This window comes from Accipiter gentilis, chromosome 22, assembly GCF_929443795.1.
Source record: "Accipiter gentilis chromosome 22, bAccGen1.1, whole genome shotgun sequence".
Taxonomy (NCBI): Eukaryota; Metazoa; Chordata; class Aves; order Accipitriformes; family Accipitridae; genus Astur; species Astur gentilis.
The window spans coordinates 7,773,689-7,791,051 of record NC_064901.1 but is presented as its reverse complement, the minus strand read 5'-3'; the positions used below and the strand labels follow the sequence as shown (position 1 = coordinate 7,791,051).

At 37.3% G+C, this 17,363-nt stretch overlaps 1 protein-coding gene across 2 annotated transcripts in view; it reads left to right on the top strand.

The window, feature by feature from the left end:
- The window catches only part of NUBPL (NUBP iron-sulfur cluster assembly factor, mitochondrial), an 86,522-nt gene that overhangs the window by 48,160 nt on the left and 20,999 nt on the right, over window positions 1–17,363 (top strand). For both annotated transcript variants that reach the window (XM_049825507.1, XM_049825506.1), the window contains exon 7: window positions 4,823–4,916. In XM_049825507.1, coding sequence (XP_049681464.1) covers window positions 4,823–4,916 — 94 coding nt within the window. The remainder of the gene's footprint in view (window positions 1–4,822; window positions 4,917–17,363) is intronic.

Below are 17,363 nucleotides of genomic sequence, written 5' to 3'. Positions count from 1 at the left end.
GCTCAGGCTTCATTCCTCAGCAGAAATGCCATCTGTATCTCTATGTTCTACCTTGGGTTTAGCTTGCTATTTGGAACCCTTACTCAAAATGTGTATCTGGTATTTTGATTATGAATTGCCACATAAACAGAGTGATTGATTAAAGTAATTTACATAGAAGCATTCGTGGTGTTTGAGCAAGCGAAAATACACAGAAGCACATGGCACTTAATTACATTGCTTAACAATAAATGTCAAGTTAAACCTTTTTAAAAAAAGATGAATGCTATACTTAAGTGCAATTACATTTCTATGGTTTGAAATGTTTTACACACTGTATATATTAGAGGGGCAAAGATATTAACACTTTTGTACATGCAAAGGTGCTGACAGATTTCAGATGCTATAAGGCAGGCTTTTGTAACTGCTGTCCGCATATTGCTTGCAAAGGGAACTCGTTTACTGTAATGTGCTGTTAATCTGAGCTCATTTACTTGTATGCAGCCACATTTGCATACAGACACACTCTCAGAACTGATTGAGAACATGAGGACTAGTGGTCCTGATTTGGTAAATTGTTGCATATAAACAGGATTTGCATTCAAATTAGTGTTTTATATCACAGCCTGATTATACGTCCCATTTTAATAATGTTGAATGAATAGCAATAGTGGATTTCAGAAAGCCACTCCTCTGACTATATGTTCCAGTTCTAAATTTAATTTAAAAAGTCTTTCCCCCCTGTTTTTCTTCCTTTGCTGAAATTTAGTAACAGACCTGGAATTTATTCTCACATTAAATAATACGTGCACTTCTATAACAAATTGTTATACCTTCCAAATTACATTCAATAATTTGTTTAATAAAAGACTGTCATACTGCTTTTGTGTTCCTGTGGGAGGGTAATGGAGGAGCAACTGAACTCCACGGTGTTGTGTTCGTCATCTACTTCTTGCAGAGTAGAAGAGAGTAAGAGGGAGTCTACGGAGCGAAATGGGATGAGGTGCAGAGTTCCCCACCCCAAGTCTGAGCAAATCCATGTGTCTAGAGGACACTGCTCGCTATTGGGTAAAAACACTAGCTCAATTCTTTCCAGCAACTATAGCTATGTCATTGTGGTGCAGCTCTCCATTCTCACCCCGAATTACAAATGAAGAAGAGAATAAAATTGTGAGGATAACTACTTGACTACATCCAGAATAAACAAGGTTAATTTTAATGAGGAACAGTTTTCCAATCTAGTTTGCCATCTGACTTTCTCCAGTTCAGCGCCACAGCAGTGGCATAACTGAGAGGTGTGTGCAGGGTAGTTCTCACATATGGACATCTTCACTGTTGCCTCTTCTGAACTGGTGTAACAAAAGCCTGTCTTCCTCCTACTCTGCACAGCAGCAACAGATCCTCTCCACTGCTGCTGGGGTGGTCTAGCTTCTCCATTTTTCTGTGCTCAGATTTGTAAGTATTATAATGGAGCACAATTCATTTGATAAAGACAGCTAATTTCTTTTTTTCAATCCATGAATTTAAAGAAAATACATGAAATAAGATGGTTTCAGTGCCATAAATTGTTATAATTTAATTGCACCATGTATTAACAGAGTATTTTTTCCTGTTGCCTAGCAATGAGATTAACCGTGAGATTCACCATGTGCTTAAGATTCCGTTATTAACTTCTGTTTTCAGAGGTTTATAACTTTAATAAAAATGATTACTCGTAGGACAATCCAGAAAGTGCATGTTGTGGAAGTTCTTTTTGTTGTTCTGGAGTCACTTACTGAGGAAGCTTGAGGCAGAAGGCTCTGGTGCTCTCTGATTTCTGTACCCATTCTCCCATGCTACTATATGTGGTAAATTTTGAAACTAACTTCTTGAGCAACAATTGTTTTGTGTGTTTTTGAAGCAGTAAGCTATTTATAAAACTGTTCTTTCACTTTAAAGTTTCTACATGGAGATGTTTTTACCAAGGCAGCTACCTCTGCTTAGAAGAGCAGCAACTGCTCTGTGCTTCCCCACAAAACTGAAAGCCTAGGAAAGGGTTTGAGCACTGGCGTTTGAGGTCTTCTCCGTTAGTGTTCCACATAGTAGTGGAGCAGGTCTAGACCTTTTCTTTGGAGAACTGTAATGTTTGCTAGGTAGGAGGATCACATGGAGCTTCATGAAAGAGACTAGTGCTTGAAGAGGTTGGAGGAGCAGAACCTCTGGTCAAGAGTGAAAAGTAAGGCTATAGGTCAAACCCGGAAAGTTGCCTTGTTCCACAAGAGCTAGTTTAAAGTTAGGGACAGCAAGTATATGCAAAACCAGGCAGCTTTTAGCTATAGGAAAGAAAAAACCAGTTACCTCTGATAAGGGTGCAGTTTGGATTGTCTTGTACTACTCCATGAGGCAGTGCTGTACCTAAAAGGACTGAACTTTGAGCTCATGGAGAAAAGGGCTGAAAACTACTCCTATCCAAGTTTCTTCAAGAACAAAGTGTTTTTAGCGGACAAAGTGATTGGAAACTATGTCAGAATGATAGTAGTACAATGGCACTCAGATGTGTTTCTGGACTGCGTCTTGCTGCAATGCAGAAAGTAGAAAAACCAGTTTATTCGTAGTTGCTGTAAAAGTATTTAAGAAAGGAGAATATGATTACTGAACTTATAAATTTGGACTTAACAAAAGATGCCAGGATCAGCCTTTATGAAGACATTGGGGGGAAAAAAGGTATTTTGAATTAATCCATTTTAAAAAGTAGAACTCTATATACCTTAGTGTTTCAAAATGGTTGTGATTGTTATGAAGGATTCGTTTTTGCATATTAAGATTTACACACTTAACTATTTATACAGGATCTGTGTGTTTAGTTGCGAATCTTTAAGGAACTTTATTCATGTTGTAAACTACTGCTACTTTTTAACATCTATGTAATTTCAATTTGTCACCTTTATAATAGTTAATTTTTAATTAAGAAACATAGAAATGTAAAGTTCATGCCTTCAAGTAAGCAAAGTAATTTTCACTGGAAGAGGAGGCATTCATCAGCACTGGCATTTATCTTGCTTTATAACTAAGCAAGATGAGTTAAGAAAAACAAAGTAAAAAGCAGATTTTTTTTTAAAATTTTTTTTTTTTTTTTTTTAGATAAACTGGCTTCTCTATCCTGTGCCTATGTTTCTGTACATACATTTTTGCACATATTTGTAATATTTCTTTGGGGTCATATAGTCTCAGTATGATTATTAATGATAATTACTTTCAGAAATCTGCTAGGTATATGTAATTTTTGTTGACAAAATATAGATATTATAAAATAATGCAGATATAGATAATACAGATCAATAATAAATGTGAAAAAAGTGCAGTGTTTGCTGTGGTTAACATAATTAGCAGTTCCTATTTAGCTAAACTGTCTTAGGCACCACTTAGTGCTCCTGCAGCCTTTATATAGAAAGTGAGGAAAGGGAGGTGTGCCAAATTCCATTTCTCACTGGAGTGCTACATTGGGTTAGTGGTCTGGATTTCATATCGCTTGTGCTTCCCCAGAACATCATCATCCCTACAAGAACTGGGTGAAAATGAATGAGTGTTCCCCTGACAGGGTCTAACATTCCAGGACAGTAGCTGGGGGACTGGCAAAATGTTAGTTGTTTTTGCTGTTAAAGTGACACTGAGGGAATGTGTAAAATAAAAGAGAAAGTAAAATCCTGCTCTTGTTTGGTATTTGCCTCTATTAAAGCAGCTCATACTGTTGCATCTTACTTATTTTGTATGAATCGGAAACATATCATGTAATTGCATTATGTCTGTGTGGAGAGAAAAGTGAGGGGGACGCATTTGTGGGTCTTTATTTTTAACATGGTTATGATTTCTAAGGCTTCTGTACTGCAGAGATAGAAGACCTCACACATTACTGCTGGCTAGTAAAAGCATGCTGGTACTAACCTGCACCATGTCAGAATTGAATCGAGGATTTCCCAAAGCCTAGTTAAACTGTTGGGAAATGGTTATGCAAAGTGTAGCTTGGCTTTACGTTATATAGAGTAGGCCTAGGACCATTTCTGTTCTCGGGAAGAGAACATTTATTGCAGTACACGGTGATCTGGAGAAAGTTATTTGGCTCTCCTGGAAATCTGTCTTAGTAAAGAATGTAAATAATCACAGCATTCCAGCATTCTCATACTTGAGCCTAGTATCTTTAATGGTCACTCTTATTTGATGCCCAGCAACCAGTAAACTTTTAAAATTGTGTGATGTCTCATGTACGTTGTTTGTATAATTATACCTGGTAATTTTAATTTAACAAATGTGTTTTGTTTGTTTTTTCTCCCAACAGTTCTTTTTCCTAGAAAAAATTCAGTAATGATAGCTCTAACTTTGCAACAACAAACCAGAAAAAAATTGCTAAAGATTTATATGTAGTTTCAAACAAGTGATAAGAAGCAAGCAAAATTGGTTTAAAATGAATGGAAACAATTCCTAAGCTGTATTTGAAATGTGGAATTCTAACCTGAATTTTACCTAACATTTGCTTCTAGCCTGCGATTACGTGTCTGCAAGCTAAAAGCCTTAAGTTGTTGCTGCTTTTTTTGGGGGGGAAGAATTCAATAAGAATTATGTTTGTAAGGTTAATAATAAAGTTATTCTCGTAGTTTGAGTGATTAGCAAAGATTGCATCTCTTAGAAAAATAATGGCTTGATCCTGTACTGAAAGCGTGACTAAAAGGCATCTCAGTAGCAGTTCTTTTGAGGTGTCCTTGGTTCACTTGTTTTACATTTTAGGAAACAAGGACTGCCATAAAACACAAAGTGCCTTAAATAAAACCAATTCAGACCTCCAACATACATTTTTACTGTTGTTTTCTAGGTTGACTGGGGTCAGCTGGACTATTTAGTAATTGACATGCCACCTGGGACTGGAGATGTACAGTTGTCAGTCTCACAGAATATTCCAATTGCAGGTATGTGTATTACTTGACTGCCTCAGAGATTTGAAATTAGTTAAGTCTGGTAGCTTTAGAAAAATCTTATTTTAAAATGCTAGTCAAAAATTCTTTTGTCTTTCTAACACACTAAGAAACTGCCCTGTCAGTCATGTGGTGATGAAAAACACTATCAGTGATTTTTAACATGTTAGCATGGTGGTTGTGTTACTTTCTTTTAAGCTAAGTTTCAAACAGATTGAGAAGTCTGGTATAGCAGTACTCTTGAAAAAGGCAGTCATGCCAAAAATTGGTAAGGTTAGTAGTAGAAAATATTTTCTTTGTCTGTATCTACTGCACAGTAAAGCTAATACAATAAAATAGTTTGTCTTCATGATTGCTTTCTAGTTAGAAGCTGGCAACACTGTTAATGCACAACATTTATTCAGATAAACTATGCAGCGCTGTAATACACTAATGCATTCTTTTTTCTCTAGTGTTATGAATTTGACTTTTTGTAGGGGTTTTAAACTTCAACAAATCAGTCTTGAGATATGCAGGCTGCCCTCGAATCTCATGGGTTTCAGCAGGAGTTAGAAATACTGCTTTTGAAAGCAAGCTGAGCATCTCACAAGACCTGATAGACTGTTTATTACCTGTCTGACATACTTCAACAGAAGCAGTTGTGAATAGCCAACATAATCAATGTTAGGAACTCAGTGGTAAGAGACAAAGCAATCCTTACAGTTCCAGAAATAATTTAGTAATTGCTTTTCACCAGGAGGGTAGTGCAGTGCTGGAACACATTACCCAACGAGTCCATGGTATCTCCATCCTTGGCAGTTGTCCAGGTTGTACTAGACGAAGCCCTAGCTGGCCCTACCTAGTGTTGCTAGCAGATGACCTCCAGAGATCTTTTCCAACCAGAAATTCTGTGATTCTGAGTTATTAAGGAATCAGTGGGACTGCTTGCTCTACTTTTGGTGATACCAGATAAATATGTTGATACAAACCCAAAATGGTAGCATCTTTTACTGCTCTCATTCCTTCCTGAGTGCAGACTGGCTCATGTGCACAGGGAGGCCCTGGTTACCTCCAACACTCCTTTCTCTGCACTGTGGTGGCAGTAATGCACTGAAGTGAAACAGCTAAATATTAAATTTGTAGAACTAAGTCACTTTGCATGTAGAACTCTTACCAGGCTGCCTGACAAGTTTAATGAATAAAGAATTGTGTATCTGTAAAAGTTCATAGGGTAGGATAAAAGTGTTAGCTACAGGTATGAGTAGAAAGACTGGTGGGCATTACAGACATGCCCATTTATAAAGGCACTAGAGCTAATGGATTTTGGGACATACATCCTGGTTTCATAGCAAAACCATCACCACTGTTACAGCACAGTGAAGTCTACAGGAACAAAAGGAACCCTTTAACAACCAGGCAGCACCTTGTACTTTTTTGGTAACACAGTCATGTGTCAGCTGCAATCATACATGATAACCACAGTTACTCATATATCTACAAGCCAAAATTTTTGACAAATAGTTAGATTTAGTGTTAAGGCTGCATGGTGGTATCTCATGATCTTCCATGATGCCAAGTTCAGAAAAAATTAAATCTTTTGACATATAAAATTCAAATGTTAAGGCACATGTTAAGTCAGCCATAACACTATCGCCCCCAAATTGTTAATAACCACAGGGGGTTCCCTCTGCTGTCTGTGATTGTGTTGAGTGGTGGAAGGGAGCAAATCAGTAGAGTAGTGATGAAGGATTTAATGAATTTTTCCCATAAGAAGTAGAAGAGGAGGCTTCTAGTGCCTTAGCTTCTCTGTGACCTGGAGCATATGAAGAAAAGCAAACCATGATTCATAGCCATTTTCTTAAATGCAGTGCTTAGTAGGTTGCATGTGTGAGTAGCAAAGCAGGAGGGCCTTTTACTCCTAGGGTTTTAAGCAATGAGGTGAAGCATGACAGTGGTATGGAAGTTTTTGGTAAAGTAGAATTTCACATTAAATCCTGTATGTAAGGGCAATAAAATTATGAAATTAAAGAGATGTGGCTTTATCTTAGTGGATTATGTTTTTTTTTTTTAAAGTATGGTGGGTATTGATAATTGCTATCCACTACAGTGCACCTAAATGTCCTGATTTAACATACAAAAGGTCATTAGACTCTTGATCTTCAAGGGATTATTGTGCCCTTTTCCCACTGAATTCTACACTGTCTTCAGAAGTGTGAGTGGTTGTGGTATTGGCCCACTGGGTCCTCTGGGACAGAGATGTGATGGACAAAAGTATCACAAAAAAATCCTGTATTTCTTCTAAGTTTTGTTGAGGTCTGTTTGTGGAAGGTCACAAGATCTTTCTAACTGGTACACTACATCAGTAAATGGAAACCTTAATTTAGATAGTTTTTTTCATAATACTTACATCTTCTTAGAATGTAATACATGTTAACAAAGGCAAAGGAAGTTTAAAATAAAAAGCTGGATTTTTTTGCTAAGGACAGCAATGTTGTCATTCTTGTGTAGTTATAACAAAGTTATAGGAATTGAGGGTAAATAATTTTTATTCAGTATTTTCATTAGTTTTCCATATGCTTGTCAGAAACTTGTCGTTCTCATACCTGTTGAATCAGGTTTTGAGGCAAGTCAAAGTAGACAAGATGTTGATTTAAAAAAAGAAAAGGAAAACCAGCTTAAAACAACAATAAGCAATGTAGATTTTCTTGATATGCCATAAAAAAGGGATAAATTCTTGCCCATGTCTCTCCTTAAACTCTTTGCAATGGCTTTCTGGCTTTTTTTTTTTCCTTTTTTTTTTTTTTTTTTTTTAAATTTGTACCAATATGGGCTTTTACAACTTCCTAACTGAAGACAGCATTTTGATTTGAATTCTGAAATGGCTTCATGTTGTTACCACAGTTGCTCAGTTTGGTTTATTTCTTTGTCAATCCTAAGTCCATAAAATTAGGAGTGATAGCATCACTTGACATTTGTCCTTCTCATTAGCTGGTGGTGTTGAGCATGTTGAGGTCTACTCCTGTGGTTTAAAAAAATAAGTGTATTATGCTTTTGATGAGGACAACAAAGCAGACAAGGAGTGATAAGATTTGTAATTCCCAGTGTTCTTACTGGCTCAGTGAATTTTAGTGATTTATGAAGAATTTTTTCTGTTGTGTATTGTGGGTATTTTTCATTCTCATTGGAAGGGCTTCTTTTTGTGTATTACATCTTGAACTGCACTTTTTTCTTTTACTTTTGTTACTTGGTTTCTGTCTCTTTGACAGTCTATAGCCTTGTTTAACATGCTTTCATTTTTTTCAACCTTGTTCCTTTTAAGGGTATGGAATATAGTGTTACAAATATTGATGATGATGTCTTTGGAGCAGTCTACAGAATTCTGCTGGCTTTGCGGGCTCCGTCTTCATTTGCAATTCATGTTTCTAAGCTGTGTGTTGTCTTTTATTTTTTTACAGAGAGTATTTGGTGGTGTGCCATTCTGTTCCCTCTCCAGTTTTCTTGTTCTTTCTTTATCCTTTGAGGATGTCTTGGACAGTCATGGTATTAGTGGCATAATTTCATTCTTTTTCCTCAGAGACAGCATATATATCTTGGTTAAGTACGTTTAGAAGTGCATTATCTAGTTTGCATAAAAGTTGTACTTTGATTTGCATTCATGCATATGTGAGATATAGTATTTGCCTTACGGTTTCTTCATTATTTATCTATGGCTTCCTAGGAATAGACAGCATAGAAAAATTCTACTCTGTCTCTAGATAAATTTACAAGCCTGCATTCATATTTTTGCCAGCCATTTACAGATTTTTCTGTGAGTGTCAGAAAGAGCACAGGTAAAGGTGTTTTGTTTGGGACAGGTTTGCCCAGATGCGTCATGAAAAACTGTAGCATTGCAACATCTGACAATAAGAGAGGGACTGATCAGATGTGTGAAATAGTATTGGGTTTTAATTTTAGAAGACCTTTTTTTATTCTGCATCACAGGTACCATAACTTTCTTGAGTCAAAAAGAGACTAGAGCGATACCTAATGTGTAAAAGCAAAACAACAAAATATGTTTTATAATCCTGGTTGTCATTAAAGAGAGTATCAGCCTCACGCAACTTCAGCTGGAGTGACAGTTTTGTGTGGGTACTTTTACTTCTTTAAAAGATGAAAAAGGAAACTACTGTGACTTCTGTTTTTTATTTTATTATTCTTAGTCACCTTACAAGGAGATGCATCTTATTTAGCATATTATTCTTTAATCATCCGTAACTTTTCTCATGTTGGAGTCGTTCTTCAAAAACTAGTAGGTGAGAAATGATACGGTAGTTAGAAAATGTGATATATATTTCTGCTCAACCACCACTTCTTTCTTCAGATTCAAGTCTGCTTTCCAAATAGAAATCCAGGGTCAGTCTGGAGAAAAAGGCTTTGTTTGTGGTCTGTTGTCACTTAATTTGTATTTGGTTCTGCTTCTTCGACTTTGTTCTTCTGTTTCATCGTTTGCATGGGATACCCAGAAGTGGGCTCTTTATCATGTATTGATCATGTGTGCTTGGGAAAGTTCGAAGTGTCCTTACATGTTTTCCAGCTTTTAAAACATAGAGGGTTTCAGATGACATTATGATGTTTGATATCAAGATGTAGTGTAAATTAATGATATTATGAAGAATAAGGCTTGTGATTCCTTTGCATTACGTGGTTGCGAAATTGAGAAGTCTAAGTGTGTGTATTTTTTTGATTATTTAGGTAAAGGAGCCATAAATCAAATTTATAAATAATATTGGAGATGGAGGATTAGCCTCCCTAAAGGCTGGGGGAGAAGTTTATCATTCTCTCCCTTCAGAGTGTGAAGGCTGCGTGGGCAGCAGCAAGGGCATCCCTTTTAGAGAGGCAGTCCCAGAGTCCTGCACAAGTGTTTCTTCCTCGTGGAGGCTGACCGTTAAATAAATTAGGCTGTCTACTGCCCTTTCTTTATTAATGTTAAAGTGAAGTCTGCATTAGTAAAATGTGACAGTTTGACAGCTCTAGAGACTGGCACTCCTGTCTCAATTGACAGAATGGACTCCAGGTTAATACTGGAATTGTTTCATTTGCTAAACTTTGTCATATCGCTCTTTTCTTTGGATATCGTGATGCCATGGCAGTGAAAACCATTAGAAATATGTACCTGTCTAGTGGGAAGCTGACTGAGACAACCCAATAATTTCACATCTTACTGAACAATCTTTTAATAATTACAGTAGTGAGCATTGGACTGAACTGTTTATACAGGACACGTAAAGGTAAAAGGCTTCGTGTTTTTATTTCAGTGCTCTTAATTTTCCCACCTTTCGGAAGTAATGTGTTTTGGGTTTTTTTTTTTTGCATAAAGCATATATTATTATAATCTTACAATAATAAGGTCTGAAAAGGCTGTTAATAAGAATCAGAAAAGACAATTAGTCAAGATAAGTGAAGTGAAAGCAATGTGAATGCTATTTTACATTTTTCTCAAGTTCTATAAAAGCAGAAGCGTCGCCATTGCTAGTCATACAGGGAGTGACTTTTGTCACCTTTTAGATTTAAAATCAACACAGTACAGAGTTCCTACCATCTTTTTATTGCCCTGTCCTATAAATGGTGTGATTTTTTTCCTTATGGTTGCATCTTTCAGCAATATGTAGCTTTTAATTATATCCTGAATGCCTTTTGCATGTAAGGCTGAAATATTTACCAAAGGAATTTTTGTTACTTCAAATACGAATTTTCAAAGAATTTTAATTAATAGAGTTTCTTTTGATGGCAGCATTTTGATAGATAGGTTTTAAAAAAAAAAAAAAAGGGCATTTTTCTGTCTTTACTGATTAAGTGTTAATAGTCTTATTTCTATTCAAATATGTACATTGAAGAAAAAAGTGTAGAGGGATGCCACCAACTTGAAGACACTTGACATTTCTAAATTCTGAATGGAATGTGACATACCAAACTGGTGAACCGAACTTTTTCATCATATTTATGTCCGTGTCACACAGACCAGGGTGTAGCCTTGTACACAAGTGTTTTATAGTGATGTGTGGGACTTAGGAGAACTGGATCCTGCCTCAACATATAATAATGTACAAGAACAGGAAGTTCCAGGTGATGAGTAGACTGCCTGTTCAGAAATGAGCATTAAAAACAGAAAAAGGGAATTTCAAATCAGATTTTTAAAAAGAAAATACTGTTGATGTTTTATAAAACTATGCATGAATTAGCGTGAAAAAGAATTGTGATTTGTGAGATAAAGGTGTCTTTTAAAATTAACCAAAATTGCAAGCTGAGTAGGTATGGTGCTGTTCTCTTGTCTTTTCTGAAGAGAAATGATCAAAAAACCCCCAATGCTGCAGTACAAGTTGCATGTAGCATACAGTTTAAGATTAGAGGTGTATCTGTATTCTGTCATTGCTCTTTGTGTAAGTGTCTGTTTGCCCCTTGTTGAATATCTCTTACTTTGATGCAAATCACAGTTTCAAGGCATCTGATCTTCTTTCCTTTTAGTTTAACAATAACACATAATGTTTTTCTCCATTTCTGAGCTTGCTTTCTTCTTGCGTGGAGGAGGTACATCATTAGTTTCTACAGTAAATTTTTGAAGATATTTTATGAAAGCCATCTGGGTAATAGTAAATTTTACTTGATCTATTTTTGAATGGCAAATATTTTTAATACCAGATTTTTATGTGGATTTACTTTTTATTTCATGCTGTATTTTGATATTTTAAATAACTGTAGGAAAGGAAAGGCACATAGGTTTAGGATAGATTGAAAAACAAAAACCCCTTAGTCACACCGGTGGGGATTTTAAAATAGTTCTTTGTATTCAACCAAATATAATTTGTATGCTGAAATAGTTTGCTCTGTTGTCAGAGAAGATGTAGTTGACAAAGGCAAATTATCATCAGGGTTATCTTAGCTTTGGACACTCCTGGTACTTCATTATGAAGTCTCAGACTCAGTAGAGTCTGTAAACTTAATGTAGAGACCAAAATACAGTATGAGTTTACACATTAATGCCTTGCACTCTTTCAATATAAGTTTAAATTTAAAGTTTAACTCTTGGCTCATGGAGATAGATTTAATGCACATTGCTGGTCCAGGCTGAAGTGATAGCTTATTCGGTGCAATTTCTTTAAATTTTATCATTCCTGAAAAATAGTTTCCAGGTATTGAGGGGGAAAAAAGCTGTTAAGTATAGAGGCTTTGAAAACTGAGGTTCTCTGAGGTCTGGCAACAGCAGCTAAGTGTATGTTAAGTACTAGATTAGCTGCAATTGCCTCGGTTTTTTTAGACCAATTATTCTGAACAGGAAGAATAAACGAGCATAGTGTTCAGCTGACAGTTGCATAAGGTGAGAGAAATCCATGTGAATAGTGGTATTGCATTCTCTCCTCTAGCTATTTCTTATGGGGAAAAAAAAAAAAAAGTTTAAATCTGCCCCTTAACACCCCCACCTCTGGGGGAGAAAAGTAAAACACAGAGTGCTTTTGGAGGTCATGCAAGTAGTCTCAGTGTTGTCTTTTTTCTGTAGTAGAATCAATGTTTTACCCAGTTCTCCTCTTTGGATTAGGACCTCTCATTTAAAAAAATCATATTCATTTGTCAAAAGAGACTATTTGGACTTCGCTCTTGCATAGTACAATGGTCATTATAATCTGGACATGATTGGCAAATGCTCTTGAAAGCAGGAGGTGGAATGGAGCACAGCAGAAAAATGCTAATTCAGATAGCTAAGGAAAGATGGAAAGTGGCAGAGTGTCTGTGAGGGAGTAGCTTTTTATTTTATGCCTATACTTTGCAAATAATGTTTATTCATAGATGTTATTACAAATGTTTTCAGTGTTTTCACTTTGCTAAATAAATATTGCGTTGTTAATTGCTTTAGTGTGACACACAATCAGTTTTGCCATGACCAAACCCAAACATTTTAACACAGCAAGTGTTGGTTTCCACATCTTTCTCCACATGGTCTAGTGTGAAATGGATGTTACAAAACTTACTGATCAGTTAGGTGAGGGCAGTTTAACTTCAGGTGACAGCTTTATCCAGCTTGTGATACTCCTCTGCTCAATGGTTTCATCACTGACAGTTCCTCCTGCCAGGAGGGAGAAGCTTGGTCTAAGATTTATGTCCTGTCTTCACGTGGGCAAGGTGGTAGTGTCCCAATCTCGAATTACCCACTAGTTCCTGGGCAGAAGAGGATGTGTGGCTGTTGGAAACATACACTCTCTGAGCAGTTGTTCAGAGACTCCTCCAAGAAGAAGGTAGCAAGCAGGCTGGAGGTGTGATGCAGCCAGGATCCATCCTTTGGGACAGTTCTGAGCTATATTATGAGTCTCAAGTAAGGATCCCTTAAGGGAAAATCACACTGGTGATTCTTTTAAGTTGCTAGCTGTGATGAGATGTCACACATAAAAGTTAAAGGACATAAAGGTTTATCCAAGGAGATGGACAATTTTTTAATGTTAATGTATCTGTAATCATCACCAGCTGAAATTTCAGCAAAGACAGAAGTCTTTGTTCTTGCAAGATCTTGTTGTGCATCTTCAAGTGCAAACTCTATCCGTAATTGCAGGCACATTTTACCTGTGAAGTAACAAGAAATTTAACAGAAGGTGAGAGGAAGTCTGAAGACATCCACAGTAGAGAAGATTCAGATTCACCAGGCTATTTATAACTTGAAAGTCTCGCCTAGAAGTTTGAAATTGATGCAGTGGAAAAAGTAGCAAAAGCTACAAAAGGTGCATCGGTGGTGTGGTCGGATCAGGCCATCCACAGCTGCACTGAAGTCTGAATGTGGTTCCTTGCAAGAGCGTTCAGTGCCTGTCAGTAAGCAGATGCAATTATTAGAAAAATGCAGTGTATCTTTCTGTGTCTTTATCCTCCAGAACTCTTATTTATCAGTCTTTCTGGTCAGTTACACTTCACTGGTTTTGGGGTAGCATTATTTGCTAAGTTAATAAGAATCAGGGTGATGTAAGACACAGTCTAATACTTGTGTGTGGAGGGGTCCTTAATCATCTGTCTGGATGAGATGCACGTAGCCTGGTTCTGAAGTCTGTCTTTGAAGACACTAGAGGGAAGAAAAGAATGTGTTAGAGGGATCCTTTCCACCCTTCTAAACTGCTGCTTATCAGCTTCTTTTTAGACCTGCCTGTTTTTTGCTTGGGTACAAATTGACTATAGCTAAGGCTTGGAGAGATTCCACCTTATGCCTTGTAACCCAGAGCATCTGATGCAAACCTTAATGATGCAGTGAATGTAGGTGATATTTTCTATACGCAGAAATTATAGGCTGTTTCAGTTCTTAAAATTTCCTGAACAGCAGTCTACCAGAAGGGTGAGTACCCATGTGCTGTGTAGGCACACCTTTCTTTTACTGAGGGTTAAGGACCTGGGATTAAGCCAAACATCAGTTTTGTCTCTCTATATTATGTATGCTAGGGATTAAAAATACAGTTGGCATAGTTTTTACTACTGCAATGTGCATCGGCTTTTTGTCAACAGAAATACGGTGAAGTTACAAAAATAAATGGAGTGCATGAATAAGTAGATATGTCAGTTAAACCTAAATGTGCTCAACTTAGATATCCTTAGTATGCTCAAGGCACAGAAATTATTCTTCTGCACACAACTGCAAACATAGAGTTTGCAGTATGTTTTAATGTGCTATGCGATAGCATTACAGTTTCTGCAACTTCTCTGTTCAATTTGTCAGCCTTAGTTTGCCTCATTCAGACAGAGGCTTGTGTAAACATTGCACGTATTACACTTCAAGAGACGTGCTGTGTGCGTGAATTCAGTCATATTTCATTACTTTCTTGATCAAAATAACTCTTTACTGCTTGATATTCCTGTTAACCATGTAAAGCCAAGATAGCAAAGAAAGTGTGGGATGTGTTCTTTCTCGCTCGTCATTTGAATCACTTTCTGAAATAAACATATGCAAACTTATTTGGGGAGGGGAGCACCGTGAAAAGTCTCATCCGCCGTATTCAGTTGCTAGTGAAGGAAATAATACTGCTAATAATTTGAATTCTTGAACTTCAGGTTGGCTTTGCTGGACTAGCAGTTGTACCAAAGAAAGAGAAAAGATACTTATTTTAAAGGGCGTTGGTGCAAGTCAGTACAAGCTGCTGTGAATAAATTTTGTCTGTAACCCAGCTCAGAGTGAAAAGGCAAGTAGGAGACACACATCTGTTACACCCTCAGCAGCAGCTTTCTGAGCATGTTGGCTTTTATTCTGTGGAAGAAGCCATGCAAGTTGTCCAGCGAGCCTAATTTTAACTCATGTATTTCAGGAGACGGGGGTTTTTGTACAGGGAGTTGGTGTTTGGCAGCCTAAACTCTGCAATGTGCCATTGGATCTTTTCCCCTTTGGATGAGAATTTGTTAGTAAAAAAATATCTCTTTGATAAGTTGCTTGTGGTTCTAGTGGGTGTTTTCATTGTGCATGGTCTCTGTCCTTCATGCCATGCCAATTATTGGATTCTTAAAAAAAATTAATAATGGACCAGCAAATATAAACTTCAGTTTTGTTGACTGCATATTAGCTTCTGCCTGAAGTTCCAGGGAATGCTGAGCCGGCAGCTTCACAGAAGAGTGTGAACAAAAGTGTGAAACAACTAACATGAGTGTATACACATAAGATGCAAATTTGTCCAAGTATTGAAAGATCTTTGTTTTACAAATATGCAGAAAACTCGAGGACATTGAGTCTAAATTACTTCTGGACTGTGCTTTTAGGGAAGGGTGCATTCATTTTGTGGAATTAGCCCTGCATTTCAATGTCAGCTGTAGAGCATAACCCTACACTTAGTGAAATGAGGAGCTAAGGTGACTTGGATGTAACTGAAAGGCTTCCACTTTATTCTTTTTGATGCCATTGGAAACAAGTTGGCTTGGGTAAAACAGCAAATTACTTGGATGCCAGAGTTTTAGCAAACAATAGGGAAATTGCGTTTGCTTAGTACGTTACATATGCCGTTCAGTTTTTTGGACTTGTGTCTAATATTATGTAAGGCAGAGATTGGAAGCTTTTCAGGAGCGAGGTGCCAGATTGTATTTTTCTTTCACAAATTAGAGGTTAAGAACGCTGGCTGAAAACATTGAAACGTGCTCTCAGGCGGTGTTTGGAAACGTCTGGCTGTCAGGCAGGCACGATGCCACCCGGCAGCCAGTGGACGGCGTGGGGCTGGTGTGAGGGCAGGGCTGCCTGTCCCAGTGCTGCCAGAGCCGGGAGCACTCTCGGGATGCCCGGTGCTCCGGCCAGTGCCAGCGATGCCAGTATTGCGTGCCTCTGGAAATCTACCTGCTTCCTCCTTTGCCATGTACATCAAGGGTTGGGAGCTGCAGGCCCGGTAGGAAACTCTGTCGCGTCCGTCTAAACTTGTCTGCTGTAGTTGCTATTAGTGTGAAGTTTGGCATAAATTTCTTGTGCGAGGTTGGCTTGACTTGGCTCTGCAGAGACGTTTTATAACAGATGCTTTGGAAACTGAATGGTCACGGTGAAACCAGAGCTAATCAATTGACCGATAATGTCCTCTTTTACATTTCATTTTTCTAAAAGAGGGACAAGCATGAGCAGATTCTTGATGCAAATTTCGAAGAAATAATATTTGAAACCCCTGAGCATATGCAAAAAGATGCTCTTTGTGAAGCAATGGGGAATATTATAATGTCTATTTTTTGCCGGCTATATTAATCAAGAAGTAATATAGGATAGTGTGGGATAGTAAGCTGTAGGCTTACTTTAGAATCTAACCTTTGACAAAGAGCTCTACCTGTTTTATATGCTTAATAACTCCTGGGAGTACTAATTATCAGGTAGCCTGGAGCCGTGTCTGAACAGTAAGCAATAGTATTTTTCAAACCTAGTGCAAGTGTGCATGAGTTGGCCTCTTATTTTGTGGTATCATTCATACAATTGCGCTGGTGTTGCGTCTAGTGTAACATGTTTCAAGACTGTGCCTGTCAACACTTTTATCAGCAAGTGTAGCAGGTTCAGAAAGCAACAGTCTGATTACAGGCAGCTGCCTCTTGATTTTAGAACAAGGCTTATTGTTAAATCAAAAGCTTTCAAATGTAATTATGGCCTGGGACAGTTACTGTGTAGATATTCCCAGAGTACCACCTCTGCAACCTGTCAGCAGGTGGACCATGTTGTCTTCTAGCCATGGTCATATGACAGGTAGATCAATTTTCTCATTTAGAAAATATAAATTGTTTCTACGTAGAAAAACATGATGAAAATATCTAAATGATTTCTGTCACTCCATATCGTATCTCAGTGATTTTGGTCCTCAGATAATAAAAAAACTAGCATCATTTTCCGCCTTAAATTAAAAAAAAAAAGGCATATAAAATTGTAACTACTTTGAATTTAGTAGCATGTATTAAATAGTCAAAATATTTAACAGTAGAATTAATAATACACATTTTAATGGTATTTCATGTTTTCTT